Source organism: Camelus bactrianus, chromosome 10 (genome assembly GCF_048773025.1).
Source record: "Camelus bactrianus isolate YW-2024 breed Bactrian camel chromosome 10, ASM4877302v1, whole genome shotgun sequence".
Classification (NCBI taxonomy): Eukaryota; Metazoa; Chordata; class Mammalia; order Artiodactyla; family Camelidae; genus Camelus; species Camelus bactrianus.
Window position 1 is genome coordinate 51,785,502 of NC_133548.1, and position 24,147 is coordinate 51,809,648.

The 24,147-nt window shown below is 38.9% G+C and overlaps 1 protein-coding gene across 1 annotated transcript in view; it reads left to right on the plus strand.

The window, feature by feature from the left end:
- Positions 1-24,147, plus strand: part of USP35 (ubiquitin specific peptidase 35) — a 44,552-nt gene that overhangs the window by 14,750 nt on the left and 5,655 nt on the right. The window contains exon 7 of the mRNA XM_074372733.1: positions 1,089-1,282. Within this exon, the coding sequence (XP_074228834.1) occupies positions 1,089-1,282 (194 nt within the window). The remainder of the gene's footprint in view (positions 1-1,088; positions 1,283-24,147) is intronic.

Sequence of the window (24,147 nt, forward strand, 5' to 3'; positions counted from 1 at the left end):
CATCTGTGAGAGGTGATAATCTGATAAATTATTTGATAAACAATCCTAGGAAAGGAGTGAGCAGACATGATAAACCATTGCTTGGGCCAGACCTTCTGCAGTGACGAGTCTGTGCGCTGGAGGCCTTTCAGTGCTAAGCTGGTTTGAGGCTCTGGAGCCTTAGACAAATCTAGGCGTTGTGCTCATGATCTGAAAGTAAGAACAGGGCTAGAGGAACTGTCATGAATGTTGCTTAAATCTAAGTAACACTGCAGTATGCTTAGGTGTTTTTCTTTAAAATACATCATTATTAGAACCAGTGCTTGGTAATATTCTTTTACGTGCAGCTGTTTAATGTAAAAAAGGATAATGAGTGGGAAAGCATGCTAATCCCCGAGCCTGTGACCAAGGAATCATACCTCAGACCCCCTGGATCCTCCCACCGTCTTGACTGTGGGATCAAGTTCCAGGGGGTTGACTAATTCCAAAAAGCTGACTCCGAACGTCCTTAAAGTAAAGACAGTGAAAACAGGAGCATCATTGTGGGCAAGCACCGTGAAAGTGTAGAGTGCCAAACTGATGTAAGGTAGGAGTATTCTCACTTGACAAATGAGGAAACTGAGGTCCAAGGAGGTTGACTGACCGAGTCAGGGAGGCTCACTGACCACAGCCAGACAGCTGTGAGGACAAGAGTCAGGATTAGAGTCGAGATCATGACACTGCTGGATCTAGCCAGTGGGCCAGTGTTGTCATTGCTTAGAGTCTGTCACACCCTGGGCTTGTCTGACATACGGATTCTTGGCTTACTGCTTCTAAGAAAATTCTTTCTCTTTCTGGGTCTTAGTTTTTGCATCTATACCATGGGGACTTTACCACCTTCTTAAGGCAGTTGTGACATGAAAGATCACGTAGAAGGCCTACATGTCAAGATGAGAGCCTAGAATAAGTTTGAAAGCAGGGGGCTGTTCACATACCTCTTTAGGACACTTGGGGCGGTATGCTTGGGTAGGTATGGGGTAGGCTGTAGTTCAAGAAGTCTTCCCAAAGGAGGTCATATTTTTAGAGCTGAACCTGGTGCCCACTGTGCTGCTGGCTTGTTCCCCTCTCAGGACCTCCATGTTCCCAATGAGGACCGAATCAAACAGCTGCTGGGGCAGGATGCCTGGACCTCGCAGAAGAGTGAGCTGGCCGGCTTCTACCCCCGGCTCATGGCCAAGTCAGACACGGGCAAGATCGGTTTAATCAACCTGGGCAACACGTGCTACGTGAACAGCATCCTTCAGGCCTTGTTCATGGCTTCTGAGTAGGTGCTGCTTTTGAATTCCCCATCTGTCCCTGCTTCTCTCCTTTGGGCTCCATGGTACGTGTGGGTGGGGACGGGGTTTGGAGAGGATGGATCTCACTTTGTATTATTGGGATAATTCCCTGAGGTCTGTGATTTCATAAAGGGTAGATGAGTGGTCCCGGAGGGCTCCAGGCCTTTGCCAAGGCAGTAGGTCAAGACTGGATGGGGACTTGAGATGGGGCTTCCGGGGCCGGGCTGCAGTGGGAAGGGGGTCTGCTCTGCGTTGGTTGATATCACTGACTTCTCTCCTAGAGACTGTGGTGGTGGGTAGTGTCTTCCAGAGTAGAATTTGCACTTGCTCTGGGATCGTATGCCCTCCCGTTTACTAAAACAAACAAAATCTTTATCTTCAATGGCTACCTATCCAACTTATGGCTTGCTTAAATATCACTGAAGGTTTCAGCCATAGAAGTAGACATATGTTCCCCCACCCCAATTTTCCTTTTCTGTGTGTGTGTGTTTAAAACTCATATAACATAAAATTGACCATATTAACCATTTTTAACTATACAGTTCAGTGGTATCAAATATATTCACATTTGTTATATAACCATCACCACCCCGTAACTGTTTTCATTCTATAAATTGGAAACTTTTGCTTATTGGACAATAATTTTCCATAGTCCCATTCTCCCCTCCCTCTAGCCGCTGGCAGCCACCATTCTACTTTCTGTCTCTGTGATTTTGTTTCTACTCTAAGTACCTCATGTAAGTGGAATCATACAGTATTTGTCTTTTTGTGATTGGCTTATTTCACTTAGGAAATTTCCTCAAGATTCATTCATATTGTGTAACATTTTGCAAAATTTCTTTTTAAGTCTGGATTGTATGTATCCATTGCATGTATGAACCACATTTTGGTAATCTGTTCGTTGGTAGATGGACACTGGGGTTGCTTCCATGTTTTAGCTGTTGTCAATAATGCTGCTGTGAACATGGGTGTACAAATACCTCTCCAAGACCCTGCTTTCAGTTCTTTTGGGTGCAATTGATGGGTGATATGGTAGTTGTATTTTTCAGTTTTTTGAGGAACCTCCGTACTGTTTTGGATTTCTCCATATCCTCCCAGCACTTTTCTGTGTTTTTGATAGTAGCCATCCTGCTGGGTGTGAGGCGGTATCTCATTGTAGTTTTTATTTGCATTTCCCTAGTGATTAGTGATGTTGAACATCTTTTTATGTGCTTATTGGCCATTTGCATATGCTTTTCAGCAAAATGTCTATTTAAATCCATTGCCTATTTTTGAATCAGTTTTTTTTGTTTGTTTATTTATATGTATTTTTATTGAAGTATAGTTAGTTTACAATGTTGTATCAATTTCTGGTGTACAGCATAATGCTTCAGTCATACCAAATGTACATATATTTATTTTCATATTCTTTTCCACCATAAGTTACTGCAAGATATTGAGTATAGTTCCCTATGCTATACAGTATGAACTTGTTTATCTATTTTATATATATTAATTAATATCTGCAAATCTCAAACTACCAATTTATCCCTTCCCACCCCCTACCCACCCCTGGTAACCGTAAGTTTGTTTTCTATGTCTGTGAGTCTGTTTCTGTTTTGTAAATAAGTTCATTTGTGGTTTTTTTTTTTTTTTAGATTCCACATATAAGTGGTATTTTTCTTTCTCTTTCTGGCTTACTTCACTTAGAATGACAATTGCCAGGTCCATCCATGTTGTTGCAAATGGCATTTAAAAAAATTTTTTTTATGGCTGAGTAGTATCCCATTGTATAAATATACCACAGTTTCTTTATCCAGTCATCTTCAGATGGACATTTAGGTTGTTTCCATGACTTGGCTATTATAAATAGTGCTGCTATGAACATTGGGGTGCATGTATCTTTTTGAATTAAGGTTCCCTCTGGATATATGCCCAGGAGTAGGATTGCTGGATCTTATGGTAAGTCTATTTATAGTCTTTGAGGAATCTCCATACTGTTTTCCATAATGGCTGCACCAAACTACATTCCCACCAACAGTGTAGGAGGGTTCCCTTTCCTCTACAGCCTCTCCAGCATCTATCATTTGTGGACTATTGAATAATGGCCATTCTGGCTGGTGTGAGGTGATACCTCATTGTAGTTTTGATTTGCGTTTCTCTGATAATTAGTGATATTGAGCATTTTTTTCATGTATCTGTTGGCCATTTGTCTTCTTTGGATGTCTTCATTGGAGGTCTTCATTGGAGAATTTCTTGTTTAGGTCTTCTGCCCATTTTTGTATTGGGTTGTTTTTTTCTTATTAACTTGATTGAGCTGTTTATATATTCTGGAGATTAAGCCTTTGTCAGTCTCATCATTTGCAAGTATTTCTCCCATTCTGTAGGTTGTCTTTTTGTTTTGCTTATGGTTTCCTTTGCTGTGCGAAAGCTTACAAGTTTAGTTCCCATTTGTTTTTGCTTCTATTTCTGTTGCCTGGGTAGACTGCCCTAGGAGAACATTGCTGAGATTTGTCAGATAATGTCTTGCCTATGTTTTCTTCTAAGAGATTTATAGTGTCTTGTCTTATGTTTACATCTTGAAGCCATTTTGAGTATATTGTGTGTTGTGTGAAGGAGTTTTCTAACTTCATTGATTTACCTGCAGCTGTCCAGCTTTCCCACCATTTGCTGAAGAGACTGTCTTTACTCCATTGTATGTTCTTGCCTCCTTTGTCAAAGATTAATTGGCCAAAAGTTTGTGGGTTCATTTATGGGCTCTTTATTCTGTTCCACTGATCCCTATGTTTGTTTTTGTACCAATACTATGCTGTTTTCATTACTGTAGCTCTGTAATATTGTCTGAAGTCTGGGAGGGTTATTCCTCCAGCTTCCTTCTTTTTCTTCAGTATTGCTCTGGCAATTCTGGGTCTTTTGTGATTCTATGTAAATTTTAGGATGATTTGTTCTAGTTCTGTGAAAAATGTCCTGTGTAATTTGATAGGGGTGGCATTAAATCTGTAGATTGCTTTGGGTAGTTTGGCCATTTTAACAATATTAATTCTTCCAATCTAAGAATATGGGATGAATCAGGTTGTTTTTTTGTTGTTGCATTTTAGGAGTTCTTTGTATATTCTGAATATTAATCCCTTATCACATACATTATTTATAAATACTCTTTCTCAGAATGTTCTGGGGCTGCCTTTTACTCTGTATATAGTTTTTTGGTTTTTTGGGGTTTTTCTTGGCTGTTGAAAGAGGTTGCTTTTTTTTTTTTTTTTTAATTGAGGTATAGTTGATTTACAACATTGTGTTAGTTTCTGGTGTACAGCAAAGTGATTCAGTTTTATATATATAAATGCATATATATATATACACACATATACTTTTCCAGATCCTTTTCCATTTTCTAGTTTATTACAAGATTTTGAATTTAGTCCCTGTGCTATACAGTAGGACCTTGTTTATCTATTTTGTATATAGTAGTTTGTATCTGCTAATCCCAAATTCCTAATTTATCCCTCCCCACCCTTTCCCCTTTGGTAATCATAAGTTTGTTTTCTATGTCTGTGAGTCTGTCTCTGTTTTGTAAATAAGTTCATTTGTATCACTTTTTTTAGATTCCACATTTAAATGGTACTGTATAGATATTCGTCCTTCTTTTTCTGATTTAACTCCATTTAGTATAATAATCTCTGGGTCCATCCATTTCACTACTAATGGCATTATTTCATTCTTTTTTATGGCTGAGTAATATTCCATTGTGTGTTGTGTGTATGCACATGTAGATTTCAAGTATACAACATAATGATTCAATATACAGTTAGTTGACGCTTGGAAACATTTTTGGAGATTTGCGACAATTTGAAAACACCTGAAGGCAAACTGTGTAGTTTAGAAATATGGAAAAAAATTTAAAGACGTTACGTATGGCATGATGTATAAAATATATGTGGATATACAAATAACAAAGTATGTTTTAATCAACTGCTTCTGTTATTGGTAAGGCTTCTGGTCGACAGTAGGCTATTAGTAGCTAAGTTTTGGGGGAGTCAAAAGTTATACATGGATTATTGACTGCACTGAGGTTGGTCCCCCTAAGCTCTACGTTGTTCAAGGATCAACTGTATGTATATATTATGAAATGGTCACCACAAGAAGTCTGTTTAATATTCACTACCACACATAATTACAGATTTTTTTCTTGTGATGAGAACTTTTAAGATTTATTCTTAGCAGCTTTCAAATATACAATACAGTATTACTAACCATAGTAACCATGCTGTATATTATATCCTCAGGATGTATTTGTTGTTTTTTGTTCTGTTTTGTTTTAGGACATATTTGCTTTTAACTGAAAGTTTGTATCCCCCCCCCACCCCCCGCTTACCTATTTCACTCGCTCCCAATCCCCACCCCTGGAAACCACCAATCTGTTCTCTGCATCTGTGAGTTTGTTTTAGATTCCACATATAAGTGAGATCATGTAGTAGTTGTTTTTTTCTGTCTGACTTACTTCATTTAGCATAATGCTCTCCAAGTCCATCCATATTGCTGCAGATGGCAAAATTTTATTCTTTTTTATGGCCCAGTAGTACTCCATTGTATTCCACATCTTTATGCAGTCGTCTGTTGGTGGACACTTAGGTTGGTTCCATATCTTGGCAATTGTAAATAATGCTACTAGGAACATTGGGGTGCATGTATCTTTTCAAATTAGTGTTTTTGTTTTTTTTTCAGATGTATTCAGATCTGTTTGTATCATCTTAAGTTTCTTTCATCAGTGCTTTATAGTTTTTGGAGGATAGGACTTTGGCCTCCTTACATAGGTTTATACCTAGGTATTTTATTCTTTTTGATGTGATGGTAAATGGAATTGTTTCCTTAATTTCTCTTTCTGATAGTTCATTGTTAGTATATAGAAGTGCAACAGATTTCTGTATATTAACTTTGTATCCTGCAATTTTAGCAAGTTCATTGATGAACTCTAACAGTTTTTAGGTGGCATCTTTAGTATTTTCTATGTATAATATCATGTCATCAGCAAACAGTGGCAGTTGTACTTCTTTCTTTACAGTTTGGATTCCTATTATTTCTTTTTCTTGTCTGATTGCTGTGGTTAGGACTTTCAAAACTATGTTGAACAAAAGTGGTGAGAGTGTGCATCCTTGTCTTGTTCCTGATCTTAGAGGAAATGCTTTCAGCTTTTCACCTTTGAGTATGATGTTAGCTGTGGGTTTGTCATATATGACCTTTATTGTGTTGAGGTATGTTCCCTCTGTGCTCACTTTCTGGAGAGTTTTTATTATAAATGGATGTTAAATTTTATCAAAAGCTTTTTCTGCATCTAATGAGATGATCAGATGGTTTTTATTCTTCAGTTTGTTAATGTGATATATCACATTGATTGATTTGTGAATGCTGAACAACCTTGCACCCCTGGGATAAATCCCACTTGATCATGGTGTATAATGCTTTTAATGTATTGTTGGAATCAATTTGCTAGTATTTTGTTGAAGATTTTTGCATCTATGTTCATCAGTGGTATTGGCCTGTAGTTTTCTTTTTTAGTGATATTTTGTCTGGTTTTGGTATCGGGGTGACACTGGCCTCACAGAATGAATTCAGAAGTGTTCCTTCCTCTTTGATTTTTTGGAATAGTTTCAGAAGGATAAGTGTTAACTAGTTTTCATTGGTTTGCTATGGACAGGGCAAGGGCTCAACTTGTCCCAGAGTAGGGTCTGGCCTGCTGTGGGTGGGCTGGGTTTGCAGGCTGCAAGATCATGGTTTGCTTGCATCTGGTGTTTGCCCCCTGGTGGGTGAGGCTGGTCTAGATGCTAGTGCAGGGCTTCCTGTAGGGCAAGGCTGGTGTCAGCCCACTGGTGGGTAGAGTTGGGTCTTGGCCTGCTGGTTGGCAGGGCAGAGTCCAGGGGGCATGTCTAGAGGTGGCTGTGGTCTTTAGGCAGCCTGTCTGCTGATGGACACAGCCCCACCCAGTTAGTGGCTTGGCCTGAGGCATCCCAGCACTGTTGCCTGCAGGCTGTTGGATGGGGCCAGGTCTTGGTGTTAATGAGCTAGAGGGAGGATGCCAAGATGGTAGCTGCAAGCATTAGTGTTTACATGGTAGAATGTTCCCAAATAATGCCTGTCCAGGGTGAGTCACAGCTGTCTCCTGCCTTTCCAGGAGACTCTCCAAGACTAGCAGGTAGGTCTGGCCCAGGCTCCTATCAAATCACTGCTCTTGCCCTGGGTCCTGGTGTGTGTGAAATTTTGTGTTTGCCTTTTAAGAATGAAGTATTTATTTCCTTCAGTCCTGTGGGGCTCCAGAAATTAAGCCCTGCTGGCCTTCAAAAGCCACATGCTCTGGGGGCTTGTCTTCTGGGTGCTGACCCTTAGGCCGGGGAGCCCAATGTGGGGCTCCAAACCCTCACTTCTGTAGGAGAACCCCTGCAATATAATTAGTTTCCAGTTTATGGGTTGCCTGCCTTGGGGTATGGGACTTGCCTATATTGTAAGTCTGCACCTCCTACCTGTCTCCTTGTGGTTCCATCTTCTTTTTTTTTTTTTTTTTTTTTTTTAAATACACTTAATTTTTTTAGAGCAGTTTCAGGTTCACAGCAGAACTGAGCAGAAAATACAGAGTTCCCACGTAGCCCTCCCCACCCACACACATATACTCCCCTATCCTCAACGGCCCTCATCAGTGTGGCATATTTGGTACAATCAATGAACCAACATGGACACATTATTGTCAACCGAAGTCCATAGTTTACATTAGGGTTCACTCTTGATGTTGTATTTTCTATGGGCTTTGACAAATGCATAATGACATGTAGCCACCACTATAGTATACAGAATAATTTCATCGCCCTAAAAATCCCTTTTGTTCCATCTATTCATCCCTCCCTCCCTCTCTCTCCCCAAACCGCTGGATACCATGATCTTTTTATTGTTTCTGTAGCTTTGCCTTTTCCAGAATGTCATTTGGTTGGAATTGTACAGTTTGTAGCCTTTTCAGACTGGCTTCTTTCATTTAGTAATATGTCTTTTAAGTTTCTTCCATGTCTTTCATGGCTTGATAGATCCTTTTTTTTCACTGCACGTATATTGTTTTAAGTTACATATATGTACTGTTGATTGTTTCTAAGAACATTTAGAGCTTTGGCTTTTTAAACTTACATAGTTATCAAAGGAATAAAGCCAACCACAAAATAAAAATTAATTCAAAAAGATACATGCACCTTACTATTAACAGCAACATTATTTATAATTGCCAAGATATGGAAGCATCCTAAGTGCACATCAATAGCTGAACAGATAATGAAGATGCAGCATATATGTATATGTAATGGAATATAGCTCACCCATAAGAAAGAAGGATATTTTGCCATTTGTGGCCCTTCATTCACTTTTTTTTTTTTCACTTCAAAAACCAGAATTTTATAACTGGCATAAACATTTCCATTACATCAAAAACAAAATACCTAGAGATAAACTTAACTAAGGAGGTTACCTATACTCTGAAAACTGAAATGACACAAAGAAATGGAAAGATTTCTTGTGCTGTTGCATTGGAAGAACCAACACTATCAAAATGGCCACACCCAAAGCAATCCACAGATGCAACGCAACCCCTGTCAAAATACTCACAACATTCCTCACAGAACTAGAACAAACAATTCCGAAATTTATAAGGAACCACAAAAGACCCCAAACAGCCAAAGCAATCTTTTGTAGGTCTTTTTTTTCCTCTTTCTTCTTTTTGTTCTCTTTTCTTATGGTTAAAGGACTAGAGAAGTTCCTTTAACATTTGTTGTGAAGTTGGTTTGGTGGTGCTGAAATCTTTTAGCTTTTGTTTACCTGTGAAGCTTTTGATTTCTCCATCAAGTCTGAATGAGAGCCTTGCTGGAAAGAGTTTGTGGTTTCTTCTTTATGTCTTTAGTTGTAGATCTTTTTTGGAAGGTTCTGGTCTTTTCCATCAGTGCTTGTTCTGCAGATAGTTGTGATCTTGGTGTGCTTGTGAGAGGTGAGCTCAGGGTCTTGATATTCAGCAACCTTGGTTGTCTTTTAAGATTGTTTCTTAATTTCTCTTTCAGATAGTTTGTTATTAGTGTATTGAAATGCAACAGACTTCGGTATATTGATTTTGTGTCCTGCAACTTATTGAATTTATTAGTTCTAACAGTGTTGTGAGTCTAAGGTTTTCTACATATGATATGCTATCTAGAAATAGAGAAGTTTTACTTCTTCCTTTCTGATTCTGATGCTTTTTATTTCTTTTTCTTGCCTAATTGCTCTCACCAGGTCTTCCAAAACTGTGTTGAATAAAAGTGGCAAGTGTGGGCATTCTCACCTTGTTCTTGATTTTAGAGGAAAAGCTTTGTTGTTTGCCACTGAGTATGATACTAGCGATAGGTGTCTCATATAAGGCCTATTATGTTGAGGTATGTTCCCTCTGTACTCACTTTGTTAAGACTTTATCATGAAAGAACATGGAATTTTGTCAAATGCTTTTTCTGCATCTATAGAGATGATTTTTTTCACTGAAATATGGTTGATTTACAATGTTGTGTTTCTGTAGTACAGCATAGTGATTCAGCTGTACATATATATAATATATATATTCTTTTTCATATTCTTTTCTGTTATAGACTATTACAAGCTACTGACTATAGTTCCCTGTGCTATACAGTAGGACCTTGTCATTTATCTATTTTGTATATAGTAGTTTGTATCTGCTAATCCCAAATTCCTAATTTATCCCTCCCCACACCTTCCTCTTTGGTAACCGTAAGTTTGTTTTCTATGTCTGTGAGTCTGTTTCTGTTTCATAAATAAATTCATTTCTGTCATTTTCTTAGATTCCACATATAAGTGGTATCATTTGATATTTGTCTTTGTCTGACTTAACTTCACTTAGTATGATCATCTCTAGGTCCATCCATGTTGCTGCAAATGGCATTATTTCATTGTTATAGTTGGGTAGTATTCCACTGTATATACGACAACTTCTTCATCCAGTCATCTGTCTATGGACATTTAGGTGCTTCTGTGTCTTGGCTATTGTAAGTAGTGCTGCTATGAACACTGGGGTGTGATCATATGATTTTATCCCTTATTTTGTTATGTGGTGGACCACATTGATTGTTGTGTGGATATTGTATGAGCTTTGCATCCCTCGTATAAGTCCCACTTGATTGTGGCCTGTGATCCCTTTTGTATATTGTTGAATTCAGTTTGCTGATATTTTGTTGTGGATTTTTGCACTTATGTTCATCAGGGATATTGGCCTGTAATTTTTCTTGTGTGTCCTTGCTGGTAATGCTGGCCTTTAAAATGAGTTTGGAACTGCAGTTGGCCCTCCATATTCATGATTTTGCATCCACGGATTCAGCCAACCACAGATTGATCAGCAGTTGCTTCAATCTGCAGATGCAGAAAGGAACTTGCAAATGTAGAGGGCTGTCTGTACCATGCCATTTTTTATAAGGGTCTTGAGATCTGTGGATTTTGGTATCTGCGTTGGGGGGGTCCTGGAACCAATCCTCTGAGGGTACCAAGGAACATCTGCATTCCTTCCTCTTCTACTTTTTGGAAGAGTTTGAGGAGGCTTGGTATTATTTTTTTTGATTAAAAATTGTTTTTTATTTTACTATTTTCTATATATTTTACAATATCATATTTTTAAAATTGAAGTATAGTTGAGGTACAATATTGTATGTTATAGGTATATAATGTAGTGATTCACAAATTTTAAAGGTTATATTCCATTTATAGTTACTATAAAATATTGGCTATATTCCCAATGTTGTACATACATCCCTGTAGCTTCTTTTATACCTGATAGTTTGTACCTTTTAATCCTCCACCTCCATCTTGCCCCTCCCTCTTTCCTCTCCCCACTGGTAACCAGTAGTTCCTTCACTACATCTGTGAGCCTGTTTCTTTTCTGTTATATTCACTAGTTTGGTGTATTTTTTTAGATTCCACATGTAAGTGACGTCCTACAATATTTGTCTTTCTCTGTCTGACTTATTTCACTTAACATAATGCCCTCCAAGTCCATCCATGCTGCACACCAGAAACTAATACAACATTTTAAATTAACTGTACTTCAATTAAAAAGCAAACAAATAACCAACCAACCCATTTAAAATATGGGCAGAAGAACTGAACAGACATTTTTCCAAAAGAGGAAATGCAGATGGCTAACAGGAACATGAAAAGCTGCTGAACATCACTAATATCAGGGAAATGCAAATCAAAATCACAATGAGATATCATCTCACACCTGTCAAATGGCCATCATCAAAAAGAACACAAATAATAACAAATGTTGGCAAGGATGTGGAAAAAAGGGAACCCTTGTACACTGTTGGTGGGAATGCAAATTGGTGCAGCCACAATGGAAAACAATATAGAGGTTTCTCAGAAACCTAAAAACAGAACCACCATATGGCCCAGCAATTCTACTCCTGGGCATATATCTGAGAAAAAAAAATTAATTCAAAGAGATACATACGCCCCGCTATTAACAGCAACATTATTTGTAATTGCCAAGATATGGAAACATCCTAAATGCACATCAATAGATGAATGGATAAAGAAGATGTAGCATATATATGCAATGAAACACAACTCATCCATAGAAAAGGATATTTTGCCAATTGTGGCCCTTCATTCACTTTTTTTTTTTCACGTCAAAAACCAGAATTTTATAACTGGCATAAACATTTCCACTGCATCAAAAACAGCAAAATACCTAGAAATAAACCTGACCAAGGAGGTTACCTATACTCTGAAAACTGTAAAACATTGATGAAGGAAATTGAAGATGATACAAAGAAATGGAAAGAAATCTTGTGTTCTTGGATTGAAAGAATCAACATTATCAAAATGGCCATACTACCCAAAGCAATCCACAGATCCAATGCAACCACTGTCAGAATACTCATGCATTTTTCACAGAACTCTAACAAACAATTCCAAAATTTATATGGAACCATAAAAGACCCCAAACTGCCAAAGCAGTCTTTTGTAGGTCTCTTTTTTTTTTTTCTCTTTCTCTTTCTTCTTTTTGTTCTCTTTTCTTATGGTTTGATGACTAGAGAAGTTCCTTTAACATTTATTGTAAAGCTGGTCTGGTGGTGCTGAATTCTTTTCGCTTTTGTTTATCTATGAAGCTTTTGATTTCTCCATCAAATCTGAACAAGAGCCTTGCTGGGTAGAGTATTCTTGGTTGTAAGATTTTGCCTTTCATCACTCTAAATATATTGTGTCACTCCCTTCTGTAAAGTTTCTGCTGAAAAATCAGCTGATAACCTTATGGGAGTTCCCTTGTATGCTGTTTGTTGCTTTTCTCTTGCCAATTTTAATATTTTCTCTTTAGCCTTAATTTTTCTCAATTTGATGACTATGTGCCCTGGTGTGTGCCTCTTTGGGTTGATCCTGTGTGATACTCTCTGCACTTCCTGGACTTGGGTGACTGTTTCCTTTCCCAAGTTGGGGAATTTTTCAGTGATTATCTCTCCAAAAACTTTATCAGGTCTTTCTCTCTCTCTTTTCTTTCTGGGACCCCCATAATGCGAATATTAGCGTGCTTAATGTTGTCCCAGAGTTCTCTTAAACTATCCTCATTTCTTTTCATTCTTTTTTCTTTTTTCTGTTCTGCAGTAGTGATTTCCACTAATCTGTCTTCTAACTCACTGATCCATTCTTCTGCCTCATTTAGTCTATTCTTGGTTCCTTCTAGTGTGTTACTCATTTCAGTGATTTTATTCAACTCTGGGTATTTATATTTTCCAACTCTTTGCTAAGAACTTTGCTCTGTGCATCTATATTCCTCTTGAGTTCTCTGAACATCTTGGCCATCATTACTTTAAACTCTTTCTCATATAAATTGCCTATCTCCTCATCACTTACTACTTCTTCTGGGATTTTATCTTGTGCCTTGTCCTGGAAAATATCACTCTGCTGCCTCATATTATCTGTTTTTCTCTTTGTATTTTTAGGTAGGTTAGTACGTTTCTCGAGCTTGGAGAAGTAGTCTTCTGAAGGAGATGTCCTGTGCATCCCAGCATCTCTTGTCACCCAAGGGCCAGAGTCCAGCTAGTCTCAGGGTAGAGTCTAGCCTGTGTTTGTGGATTCCTACCACAGGTTTTTGGACTATTGTTTTCTTATCTCTGGTATCTTCCCCCTGGTGGATGAGGATGGACTAGAGGCTTATGCAGGGATCCTGGCAGGAGGAGCCAGTGCCTGCCCGCTGCTGGGTGAAGCTTGGTCCTGGACCTCTGGTGGGTAGGGCTGTGTCTAGAGGCTTTTGTGGCTCAGGAGGTCTGCTGATAGGTGGGGCTGTGTTCCCACCCTGTATGTTTTCTGGCCTGGGGCTTCCCAGCACTTAAGCCTATAGGCTCTTGGGTGGGGCTGGGTCTTGGTGCTAATGATTCAATCAAGATGGTAGGCTTCAGGAAAGCTCATGTAGATGAACACCCCCGGAGTATCCACCACTAGCTTTTTTGTCCCCTGGGTGAGCAGCAGCCGTCCCCTATGTCCCCAGGAGACCCTCCAAAATCAGCAGGCAGGTCTGGCCTAGGTTCCTATTAAATCACTGTCTGTGCCCTTGGACCTGGTGCATGCGAGATTATGTGTATGATTCCCAAGAGAGTGAATTCTCTGTTTCCCCCAGTCCATTGGGGCTCCTGGAGCTAAGCCCCACTGGCCTTCAAATCCAGATGTCCTAGGGTCTCCTCCTCCCAATGCCAGAACTCTGGGCTGGGGAGCCTGACGTGGGGCTAAGGCTCTTACTCCTGTGGGAGGACCTCTGTGACTTAATTGTTCTTTAGCTTGTGGATCACCCACCCAGTGGGTATGGGCCTGATTATATCTCGAGCACACCCCTCCTACCTTCCCACTGTGGTTCTCTGTGTTTCCAGTTGAAGAAGATTTATTTTGCTAGGTGCCAGTCTCTCTCTCTCAATGGCTGTTCAGCAGTTGGCTCTGGTTTTGTTGTAGTTGCGAGGAGAGGCAAGCTCTAGTTTGTTCTTTTTCTAGTTTTTTAAGTTATAAAGTTAGGTTGTTTATTTGTAATCTTTTTTTTTTTTTTTAATATAAGCATTTATAGTTATAACTATCCCCCTTAGCACCTTTCACTGTGTCTCATAAGTTTTGGTATGTTGTAATTTCTCTTTTGTTCATATCTATGCATTTTCTAATTTCCCTTGTGATTTCTTCTTTGATTAATTGCCTGCTTAAAAGTGTATTTTTTGTTTCCACAGTATTGTAAATGTTCCAGTTTTCTTTGTAATTAAACTCTTAAGCTTTTCCTGTTCTAGTCAGAGAAGATATTTTGTATGATATCTGTCTTTTAAAACCTGTTGAGTCTTAATTTGTGGCCTAACTTACAGTCTTTTCCTGGAAAATGTCCCATGTGCACTTGAGAAAAATTATGTTAGTCTTGTTGCATGGAATGTTCTTTATATGTCTTTTAGATCTAGTTGGTTTATTGAATTGAGTTCACTGTTTCTTCTGTCAGGTTGTTCTGCTCATTATTGTGAGTGGGTTATTGAAGAGTTGTCTATTTTTCAACTTTTATTGTAGAGTTTTCTATTTCTCTTCAGTTTTGTTAGTTTTTGCATCATATTTTGATGGCTTGTCATTAGGTGTATAAATGGTTGTATTGGTTATATCTTCTTGCTGTAATGAGCCTTTTATTAATATATAATGTCCTTCTTTGTCTCTTTTAACCTTTCTTGACTTAAAGTCTATTTTGTCATACTAGTATAGCCAATTCTGCTCTTCCGGTTATTATTCGCATGGCATATCTTTTTCCATCCTTTCACTTTCAACTTTGTGTCTTTGGATCTCAAGTGAGTCCCTTATAGATAGCATATAATTGGACCATATATTCTTATCCATTCTGCCAATCTGTCTTTTGATTAGTTTAAACCCTTTAACTTTTTTTATATGTATATTTTTTATTGAACTATAATCAGTTTACAATATGTCACTTTCTGGTGTATAGCACAATGCTTCAATCATACATAAATATACATATACTCATTTTCATATTCTTTTTCACCATAAGTTACTACAAGATACTGAATATAGTTTCCTGTGCTATACAGTATGAACTTGTTTATTGAGTCTATATTTATCAGTTAGTATCTGCAAATCTCAAACTCCCAGTTTATCCCCTCCCAACCTCCTCCCCCTGGTAACCACTAGTTTGTTCTCTATGTCTGAATCTGTTTCTGTTTTGCAAACAAGTTCACCTTTTTTTTTTTACATTCCACATATAAGTGATATCATATGGTATTTTTCTTCCTCTTTCTGGCTTACTTTACTTTGACAATCTCCAGGTCCATCCACGTTGCTGCAAATAGCATTATTTTATTATTTTTTATGGCTGACTAGTATTCCATTATATAAATATATCACAACTTCTTTATCCAGTCATCTGTCAGTGGACATTTAGGTTGTTTCCATGTCTTGGCTATTGTAAATAGTGCTGCTATGAACACTGGGGTGCATGTATATTTTTGAGTTTAGGTTCCCTCTGGATATATGCCCAGGGGTAGGATTGCTGTGTCATATGGTAAGTCTATTTGTGGTCTTTTGAGGAATCTCCATACTGCTTTCCATAATGGCTGCACCAAACTACATTCCCACCAACAATGTAAGAGGGTTCCCTTTCCTCCACAGCCTCTCCAGCATTTATCGTTTGTGGACTACTGAATGATGGCCATTCTGACTGGTGTGAGGTGATACCTCATTGTAGTTTTGATTTGCATTTCTCTGATAATTAGCGATGTTGAACATTTTTTCATGTGCCTATTGGCCATTTGTATGTCTTCACTGAAGAATTGCTTGTTTAGGTCTTCTGCCCATTTTTGGATTGGGTTTTTTTTTTATTATTATTAAGTTGTATGAACTGTTTATATATTCTGGAGATTAAGCCCTTGTCAGTGTCATCTTTTGCAAATATTTCTCCCATTCTGTAGGTTGTCTTTTTGTTTTGCTTATGGTTTCCTATGCTATGCAAAAGCTTATAAATTTAACTAGGTGCCATTTGTTTATTTTTGCTTTTATTTCTATTGCCTGAGTAGATTGGAGGGACTGACTTCGATCATTGTGCTGTTTGTTTCCTGTATGCCTGATAACTTTCTTGTCTCTCATTTCCTGCCCTCCTGTCTTCTTTTGTATTCAGTTGATTTTTTTGTAGTGAAATGTTTAAGTTCCTTCTTAATTTTCTTTTGTGTATGTCCTGTAATTATTTTCTTTGTTACCATGAGAATTACACTTAACATCTTAGTTATTATGTATTAATTTGAATTTGTAGCAGCTTAACGTTAATAACATACACAAACTCTGCTCCTTCACAGCTCTATTCCACCTCTTTTGATTGTTGATGTTGCAGAATTACATCTTTATAACTGTGTACCCCAAAACATAAACCAGTAATTCTTTTAAAGATATTAGTCTCCTAAATTGTGTAGAAGAGAAGATTTGGAGTTAAAAACCAAAGTTACAATAATACGAGCTATTACCTTAATAATTTTTTTTTTCTTTACGTGTATTAGTCTCCTAAATCATACAGAGAACAAAAAAGTACAGTTACAAACCATTGTTACAATAATACCAGCTTTATAATCGCCTACGTATTTACCCGTATTGAGATCTTTGTTTCTTCAAATGGCTTCGAGCTACTGACTAGTGTGCTTTCTTTTCACCTTGCAGGACTCCCTTCAGCCTTGCTTACAGGGCAGGTCTAGTGGTCATAAACTCCCTCAGCTTTTGTTTATCTGGGAATGTCTTGATTTCTCTCTCACTTTTGAAGGACAGTTTTGCCAGATTTAGGATTGTTCATTGACAGTTTTTTTCTTTGAGCACTTTGAATATATCTGTCTTTTTTATGGCCTCCAAGGTTTCTGATAAGAAATATGCAGATAATGTTATTAAGGATCCCATGTATAGAATGATTTGCTTTGTTGCTGCCTTCAAGATTTGCTCTTTGTCTTTTGAAAGTCTCAGTGTGAGTCTCTCTGAATTCATTTTACTTTGAGTTGGTTGAGCTTCTTGGATGTTTATTTTTGTCTTCAAGTTTGGGAAATTTTTAATCATTATTTTTTCAAATATTCTCTCTGCCCTTTTTTCTCTCTCTTCTTCTAGAATTCCCACAGTATGTTTGTCCTTCTGATAGTGTCCCATGGATCTCTTAGGTTCTGTTCCCTTTTCTTCAACTTTTTTTCTTTTGTCCCTTAGCCTCAATGAATTCCATTGTCCTGTCTTCAAGCTTACTAACTCTTCTGTCTGCTCTATTCTGCCTTTGAATCCCTCTAGTAAATATTTAATTTTGGTTATCGTACTTTTCTGCTCCACAATTTTTTTTTTTTTGGTTTGTTTTTAGGTTTCTCTCTCTCTCTCTCTTAATTGAGGTATAGTGGATTTACAGTGTTGTGTTAGGTTCTGCTGTACATCAAAGTGATTCATATATATATGTATTTCATATTCTTTTCATTATAGGTTATTACAGGATATTGAATATAGTTCCCTGTGCTATACAGTAGGACCTTGCTGTTTATCTATTTTATATATAGTAGTTTATATTTTATAATCCCAAACTCCTAATTTATCCCTCCCCCACCCCCACCAGGTTTTCTCTTTTATTGATATTTCCATTTTGTTCACACATCATTTTCTTAACTTTCTCCATATTTTCCTTTAGTTCTTAGATTATCTTTAAGACCATTCTTCTAAAGTCTTTGTTTAAAGTCTTTGTCTAATAACATCTGCTAGTGAGTCTTTTTCAGCAGGAGATTTTGTTGAATTACTGTTTTCTTCTGAATGGGCCAGACTTTCCTGTTTCTTTGTCTTCTGATTGTGGAGCCGTGGACATTTGAATTTAATAATATGGTAACATTGGAAATCAGATTCTCCTCCTTCCCCTGGGTTTGCTGTTTATTATAGTTTTGTTTTTTATTGTTGTAGGCTGTCTCTGTGCTGAGGGTCAGCCTAAAGTATAAACTTAATACCTTCTTGTATCTTTTCTGAGCCTTTCCTTTGGCATGTGCAGTCACTTTCTAATTTTTTTCCATATATGCTGTTGTTTTTGAATGTTCTGGTTTCTAATGTTTGGCTCCCCAAAGGGGAAAAGCGAAAAATGAAGTGGGGAAGTAGGGGTGGGGAGGGCACTGGCCCTTTAAATCCTCTGGAAGTCACTTTAACTTGAGGTGGAGGGATTTACTGCAGTGGGGATACGTGCAGCAACAATGACTGTGGGCTTCTTTGTCTGTACCTGTGTGATCAGAAGCAGCAATCGGAGCAGATTCCCCAATATTTGGGGGATAGAGTCCTTTTTACCCGCCCCAGCTCCTGCAAAATGCATGTAAGCTGCTCGAGGAAAATGTACGCAGCTGCCTGCCACGCTGGGTGTGGGGTAGGGGTAGCTGCTGCTGTGCTAAGAGCAGAAACTGACCGCAGTTTATGGGAAGCCTCCCCCTGGAGGTTGCAAGCCTTCAGCCAACTCCGAAGTTCCGAAAATAGTTATGTCGGACAGAGTCTGCCCTCCAGTGCAGGTATTGCCTAGGTGGGGAGACAGCTTCCTGTCTCTGCCGTCTTCCCAGAATCCTTTTTTACTTTAGAGAAGTTTTAGGTTTACAACACAATTGAGAGGAGGATAGAGAGACATCCCATATCCTCTGTCCCCACTCCTGCATGGCCTCCCCCATGATCAATATCACTCACCAGAATGGTTTTTTTTTTTTTAAACAAGGGTGAACCTACATCGACACATCATAATCACCCAAAGTCCCTAGTTAACATGGTCACTCTTTTTAGTATACATTCTGCTGGTTTGGAAAAATGTATAGTGGCATGTATCCATCATTATGGTATCATATAGAGTATTTTCACTGTCCTCAAAGTCCTCTGCTCTACCTATTCATCCTCTTCCAATTCTTGGCCACCTTTTTACTGTTTTCATAGTTTTGCCTTTTCCAGAATGTCATGTGGTTGGAGTCATTCAGTATGTAGCCTTTTCAGATTGGCTTCTTTCACTTAGTAATATGCATTTAAGATTCCTCTGTGTCTTCCTGGCTCGATAGTATGCTTTTTTTTGGCACTGAATAATATTCCATTGTCTGGAGGTACCAGTTTCTTAATCCATCCATCTACTAAATGACATCTTGGTTGCTTCCAGGTTTTGGCAGTTTTGATTAAAGCTGTCAAACATCCACATGCAGGTTTTTGTGTGGACAAAATGTCTCAGCTCTTTGGTTAAATACCAAGGAATGTGATTGCTGAATCTGACGGCAAGAGCAGGTTTAGTTGTATAAGAAGCAGCCAAACTGTCTTCCAAAGTGGCTGTACCATTTTGCATTCCCACCAGCGATGAATGAGAATTCCTGTTGCTCCACATCCTCACTAGCTTTTGGTGTTGTCAGTGTTCTGAATTTCGGCTTAATAGGTGTGTAGTAGTATCTCCTTGTTATTTTAGTTTGCACTTCCCTGATGGACATGATGTTGAGCATCCTTTCATGTGTGTATTTACCATCTGTTTATCTTCTTTGGTGAGGTGTCTGTTAAGACGTTTAGCCCATTTTTTAATCCGGTTGTTTGTTTTCTTATTATTGGTTTTTTTTAATATTAATAGATTTTATTTTTTAGAGCAGTTTCAGGTTCGCAGCAGAATTGAGCAGAAAGTACAGAGAGTTCACACATAGCCCTCTCCACCCACACACATATACTCCCCTACCCTCAACATCCCTCATGAGTGTGGCATATTTGGTACAATGGATGAACCAATATGGGCACATTATTATCAACCAAAGTCCATAGTTTACATTAGGGTTCACTCTTGATGTTGTACATTCTGTGGGTTTTGACAAATGCATAATGACATGTAGCCACCACTGTAGTATCATACAGAATAATTTCATTGCCCTAAAAATCCCTTGTGCTCCATCTATTCATTCCTGCCTCCATTCCTCTCCCCAAACCCCTGGAAACCATGATCTTTTTATTGTTTCTGTAGCTTTGGCTTTTCTAAGATGTCATTTGGTTGGAATCATCATACAGTTTGTAAACCTTTTCAGACTGGCTTCTTTCATTTAGTAATATGTCTTTTAAGTGTCTTCCATGGCTTTCATGGCTTGATAGATCCTTTTTTTTTTTTTTTTTTACTGCACATATATTGTTTCAATTTACATATGTGTACTGTTGATTGTTTCTAAGAACGTTTAGAGCTTTGGCTTTTTAAACTTACTTAAATAGTTATCAAAGGAATAACGCCAACCACAAAATAAGAATTAATTCAAAAGGATATATACACTCTGCTATTAACATCAACATTATTTACAATTGCCAAGATATGGAAGCATCCTAAGTGCACATCAATAGTTGAATAGATAAAGAGATATAGCATACATATATAATGGAACACAACTCACTTATAAGAAAGAAGGATATTTTGCCAATTGTGGCCCTTCATTCACTTTTTTTTTCACTTCAAATCCAGAATTTTATAATCGGCATATACATTTCCATTGTATCAAATCAAAAACAACAAAATACCTAGAAATAAACTTAACCAAGGAGGTTAACTATACTCTGAAAACTGAAATGACACAAAGAAATGGAAAGATTTCTTGTGCTGTTGGATTGGAAGAACCAACACTATCAAAATGGCCACACTACCCAAAGCAATCCACGGATCCAGAGCAACCCCTATCAAAATACTCAGGACATTCCTCACAGAACTCTAACAAATTATTCCAAAATTTATAAGGAACCACAGAAGACCCCGAACAGCCAAAGCAGTCTTTTGTGGGTCTCTTTTTTTTTTTCTCTTTTTGTTCTCTTTTCTTACGGTTTGATGACTAGAGAAGGTCTTTTAACATTTGTTGTGAAGCTGGTTTTTGTGGTGCTGAAGTCTTTTAGCTGTTGTTTATCTGTGAAGATTTTGATTTTTCCATCAAATCTGAACAAGAGCCTTGCTGGGTAGAGTATTCTTGGTTGTTTAAGTTTTCCCCTTTCTTCGCTTTAAGTATGTCGTGCCACTCCCTTCTGGCCTGTAGAGTTTCTGCTGAAAAATCAGCTGATAACCTTATGGGAGTTCCCTTGTATGTTATTTGTTGCTTTTCTCTTGCCAGTTTTAATATTTTCTCCTTAGTCTTAATTTTTGTCAGTTTGATGACTATGTGCCCTGGTGTGTTCCTCTTTGGGTTGATCCTGTGTCATACTCTCTGCACTTCCTGGACTTGGGTGACTGTTTCCTTTCTCAAGTTGGGGAAGTTTTCGGTGATTATCTCTCCAAAAATTTTATCAGTTCTTTCTCTTTTCTTACTGGGACCCCTATAATGCAAATATTAGTGTGCTTAATGTTGTCCCAGAGTTCTCTTAAACTATCCTCATTTCTTTTCATTCTTTTTTCTTTTTTCTATTCTACAGTAGTGATTTCCACTAATCTGTCTTCTAACTCACTGATCCGTTCTTCTGCCTCATTTAGTCTATTCTTGGTTCCTTCTAGTGTGTTATTCATTTCAGTGATTTTATTCAACTCTGGGTATTTATATTTTCCAACTCTTTGCTAAGAACTTTGCTCTGTGCATCTATATTCCTCTTGAGTTCTCTGAACATCTTGGTCATCATTACTTTAAACTCTCTCATATAAATTGCCTATCTCCTCATCACTTACTACTTCTTCTGGGATTTGATCTGGTGCCTTGTCCTGGTAGATATTCCTTTGCTGCCTCATATCGTCTCTTTTTCTATGTGTTTGTGGATTCGTTCCACAGGCTTTGGGATTGTTGTTTTCTTGTTTCTGGTAACTGCCCCTGGTGGATGAGACTGGACTAGAGGCTTATACAGGGATCCTGGCAGGAGGAGCCAGTGCCTGTCCACTGCTGGGTAAAGCCTGGTCCGGGACCTCTGGTGGGTAGGGCTGTGTCTAGAGGCCTTTGTGGCTTAGGAAGTCTGCTGATGTGTGGGGCTGTGTTCCCACCCTGTGTGTTGTTTGGCTTGAGGCTTCCCTACAGGCTGTTGGGTGGAGCTAGGTTTGGGTGCTAATGATCCAATCAAGGTGTCAGCCTCCAGGAAAGCTCATGTAGATGAACACTCCCAGAATGTCCACCACCAGCTTTTATGTCCCCTGGGTGAGTTGCAGCCATTCCCCACATCCCCAGGAGACCCTCCAAAACCAGCAGTCAGATTTGGCCCAGGTTCCTATGAAGTCACTGCCTCTGCCTTTGGACCTGGTGCACACGAGTTTCCGTGTACACTTCCCAAGTGAAGGGAGTCTCCGTTTCCCCTGTCCCATGGGGCTTCCGGAGCTAAGCCCTGCTGGCCTTCAAAACCAGATGTCTGGGGTCTCCTTCCCCTCCCAATGCCGGAACCTGAGCTGGGGAGCCTGACGTGAGGCTTAGAGCTCTCACTTCTGTGGGAGGGCCTCTGCAACTTAAGTATTCAGCTTGCGGGTCGCCCACCCGGGGGGTTATGGGGCCCAATTTTATCACGAGAACGGCCCTCCTACTGTCCTGCTGTGGTTCCCTCTTTATGTTTCCAGTTGCAAAAGATCTTTTTTTGCTAGATTCCAGTCTTTTTTTCGATGGTTGTTTAGCATTCAGTTGTGGTTTCGTTGTAGACGTAGATGTGAGGAGAGGTGAGCTCGTGGTCCTACCACTTGGCTATCTTGACCGGAAATCCTGTTTTCTTATTGTTGAGTTTTAAGAGGTCTTTGTGTATTTTCAGTAACAGTCCTTTAACAGATGTGTTTTTTGACAAATATTTTCTCTCAGTCTCTGGTTTATCTCTAGTTCTCTTGATACTGTCATTCACGGAGCAGAAGTTTTTAATTTTAAGGAAATCCAGCTAATCAGTTACTTCTCTCATGGATTGTGTCTTTGCTGTTGTATCTGAAAAGCCATGACCATGCTCAGCGTCACTGGGTGTTTTTCCTGTGATCTTCTAGGAGTTTTATAGTTTTGCATTTTACATTTAGGTCTATGATCCATTTTGAGTTAATTTTTGTGATGAGTGTTAAGTTTGTGTCCAGATTGACTGTTTTGGATGTGGACTTGTCCTTGTTCCAGCCCTGTCTATTGATGAGACTATCTTTGCTCTATCATGTTGCTCTGTTGTCAAAGATCAGTTGACTATATTTATGGGGGTCTGTTTCTGGCCACTTTTTTCTTGTCCCATTGATCTGATCAGCTGTTCCTTAACCAATACCACACTTAGACATCTTTTTTAAAAAGTCACAGTGAACGTAACTTTGCTTTTGGCTACTGTAGGACCTCCAGGCAGTTTCTTCTCTCAGCTTTGGTTCCAGGAGGAGGAGGTAGCAGCTGCTCTCTTGCACATCCTAACGTGCTGCTGCTGTGCTTCTCAAACTGCCTGGGGAAGGACTAGTTCGGTTTGTTCTTCTGACTTCCAGTCTGGTGCAGACTTTTTTTGTAGCACATGATAAAATGACTTACCAGGGAAGTGATCATGAGCTTGTATGGTCATAGTAATGTCATATCACTGTGTATGCTTCTAAATGCTCAGTTTCTGAACTTGCTTTGTCGTAGACTGCTAAGTGGAGCACACTTTAGTTACACTGCCGTGCTCGATGGGCTCAGGTTGGAGAGATGCCTGAGCTGTCTGCCCAGAGCTTCTTGCAAGAGAGCAGGAGCTAAGCTGAGGGCTGGGAATTGGCTTGTTCCAGGAATGCAGTTGTCAGGAGGGGCTCTTGCCTGTCTCCCATAGGTCAGACCGTGTCACAAACCAGTCTGTCCCCACAGTGTCCTCTTTTTCAAGCATATTCCTCACATTGACCCCTGACTCCCTCATTTGAAGGCAGAGGGAACAATTCAGTGACAGGGGCTCTGAGAAAAGGCTGTAAGAGTGGAGTTGGAAG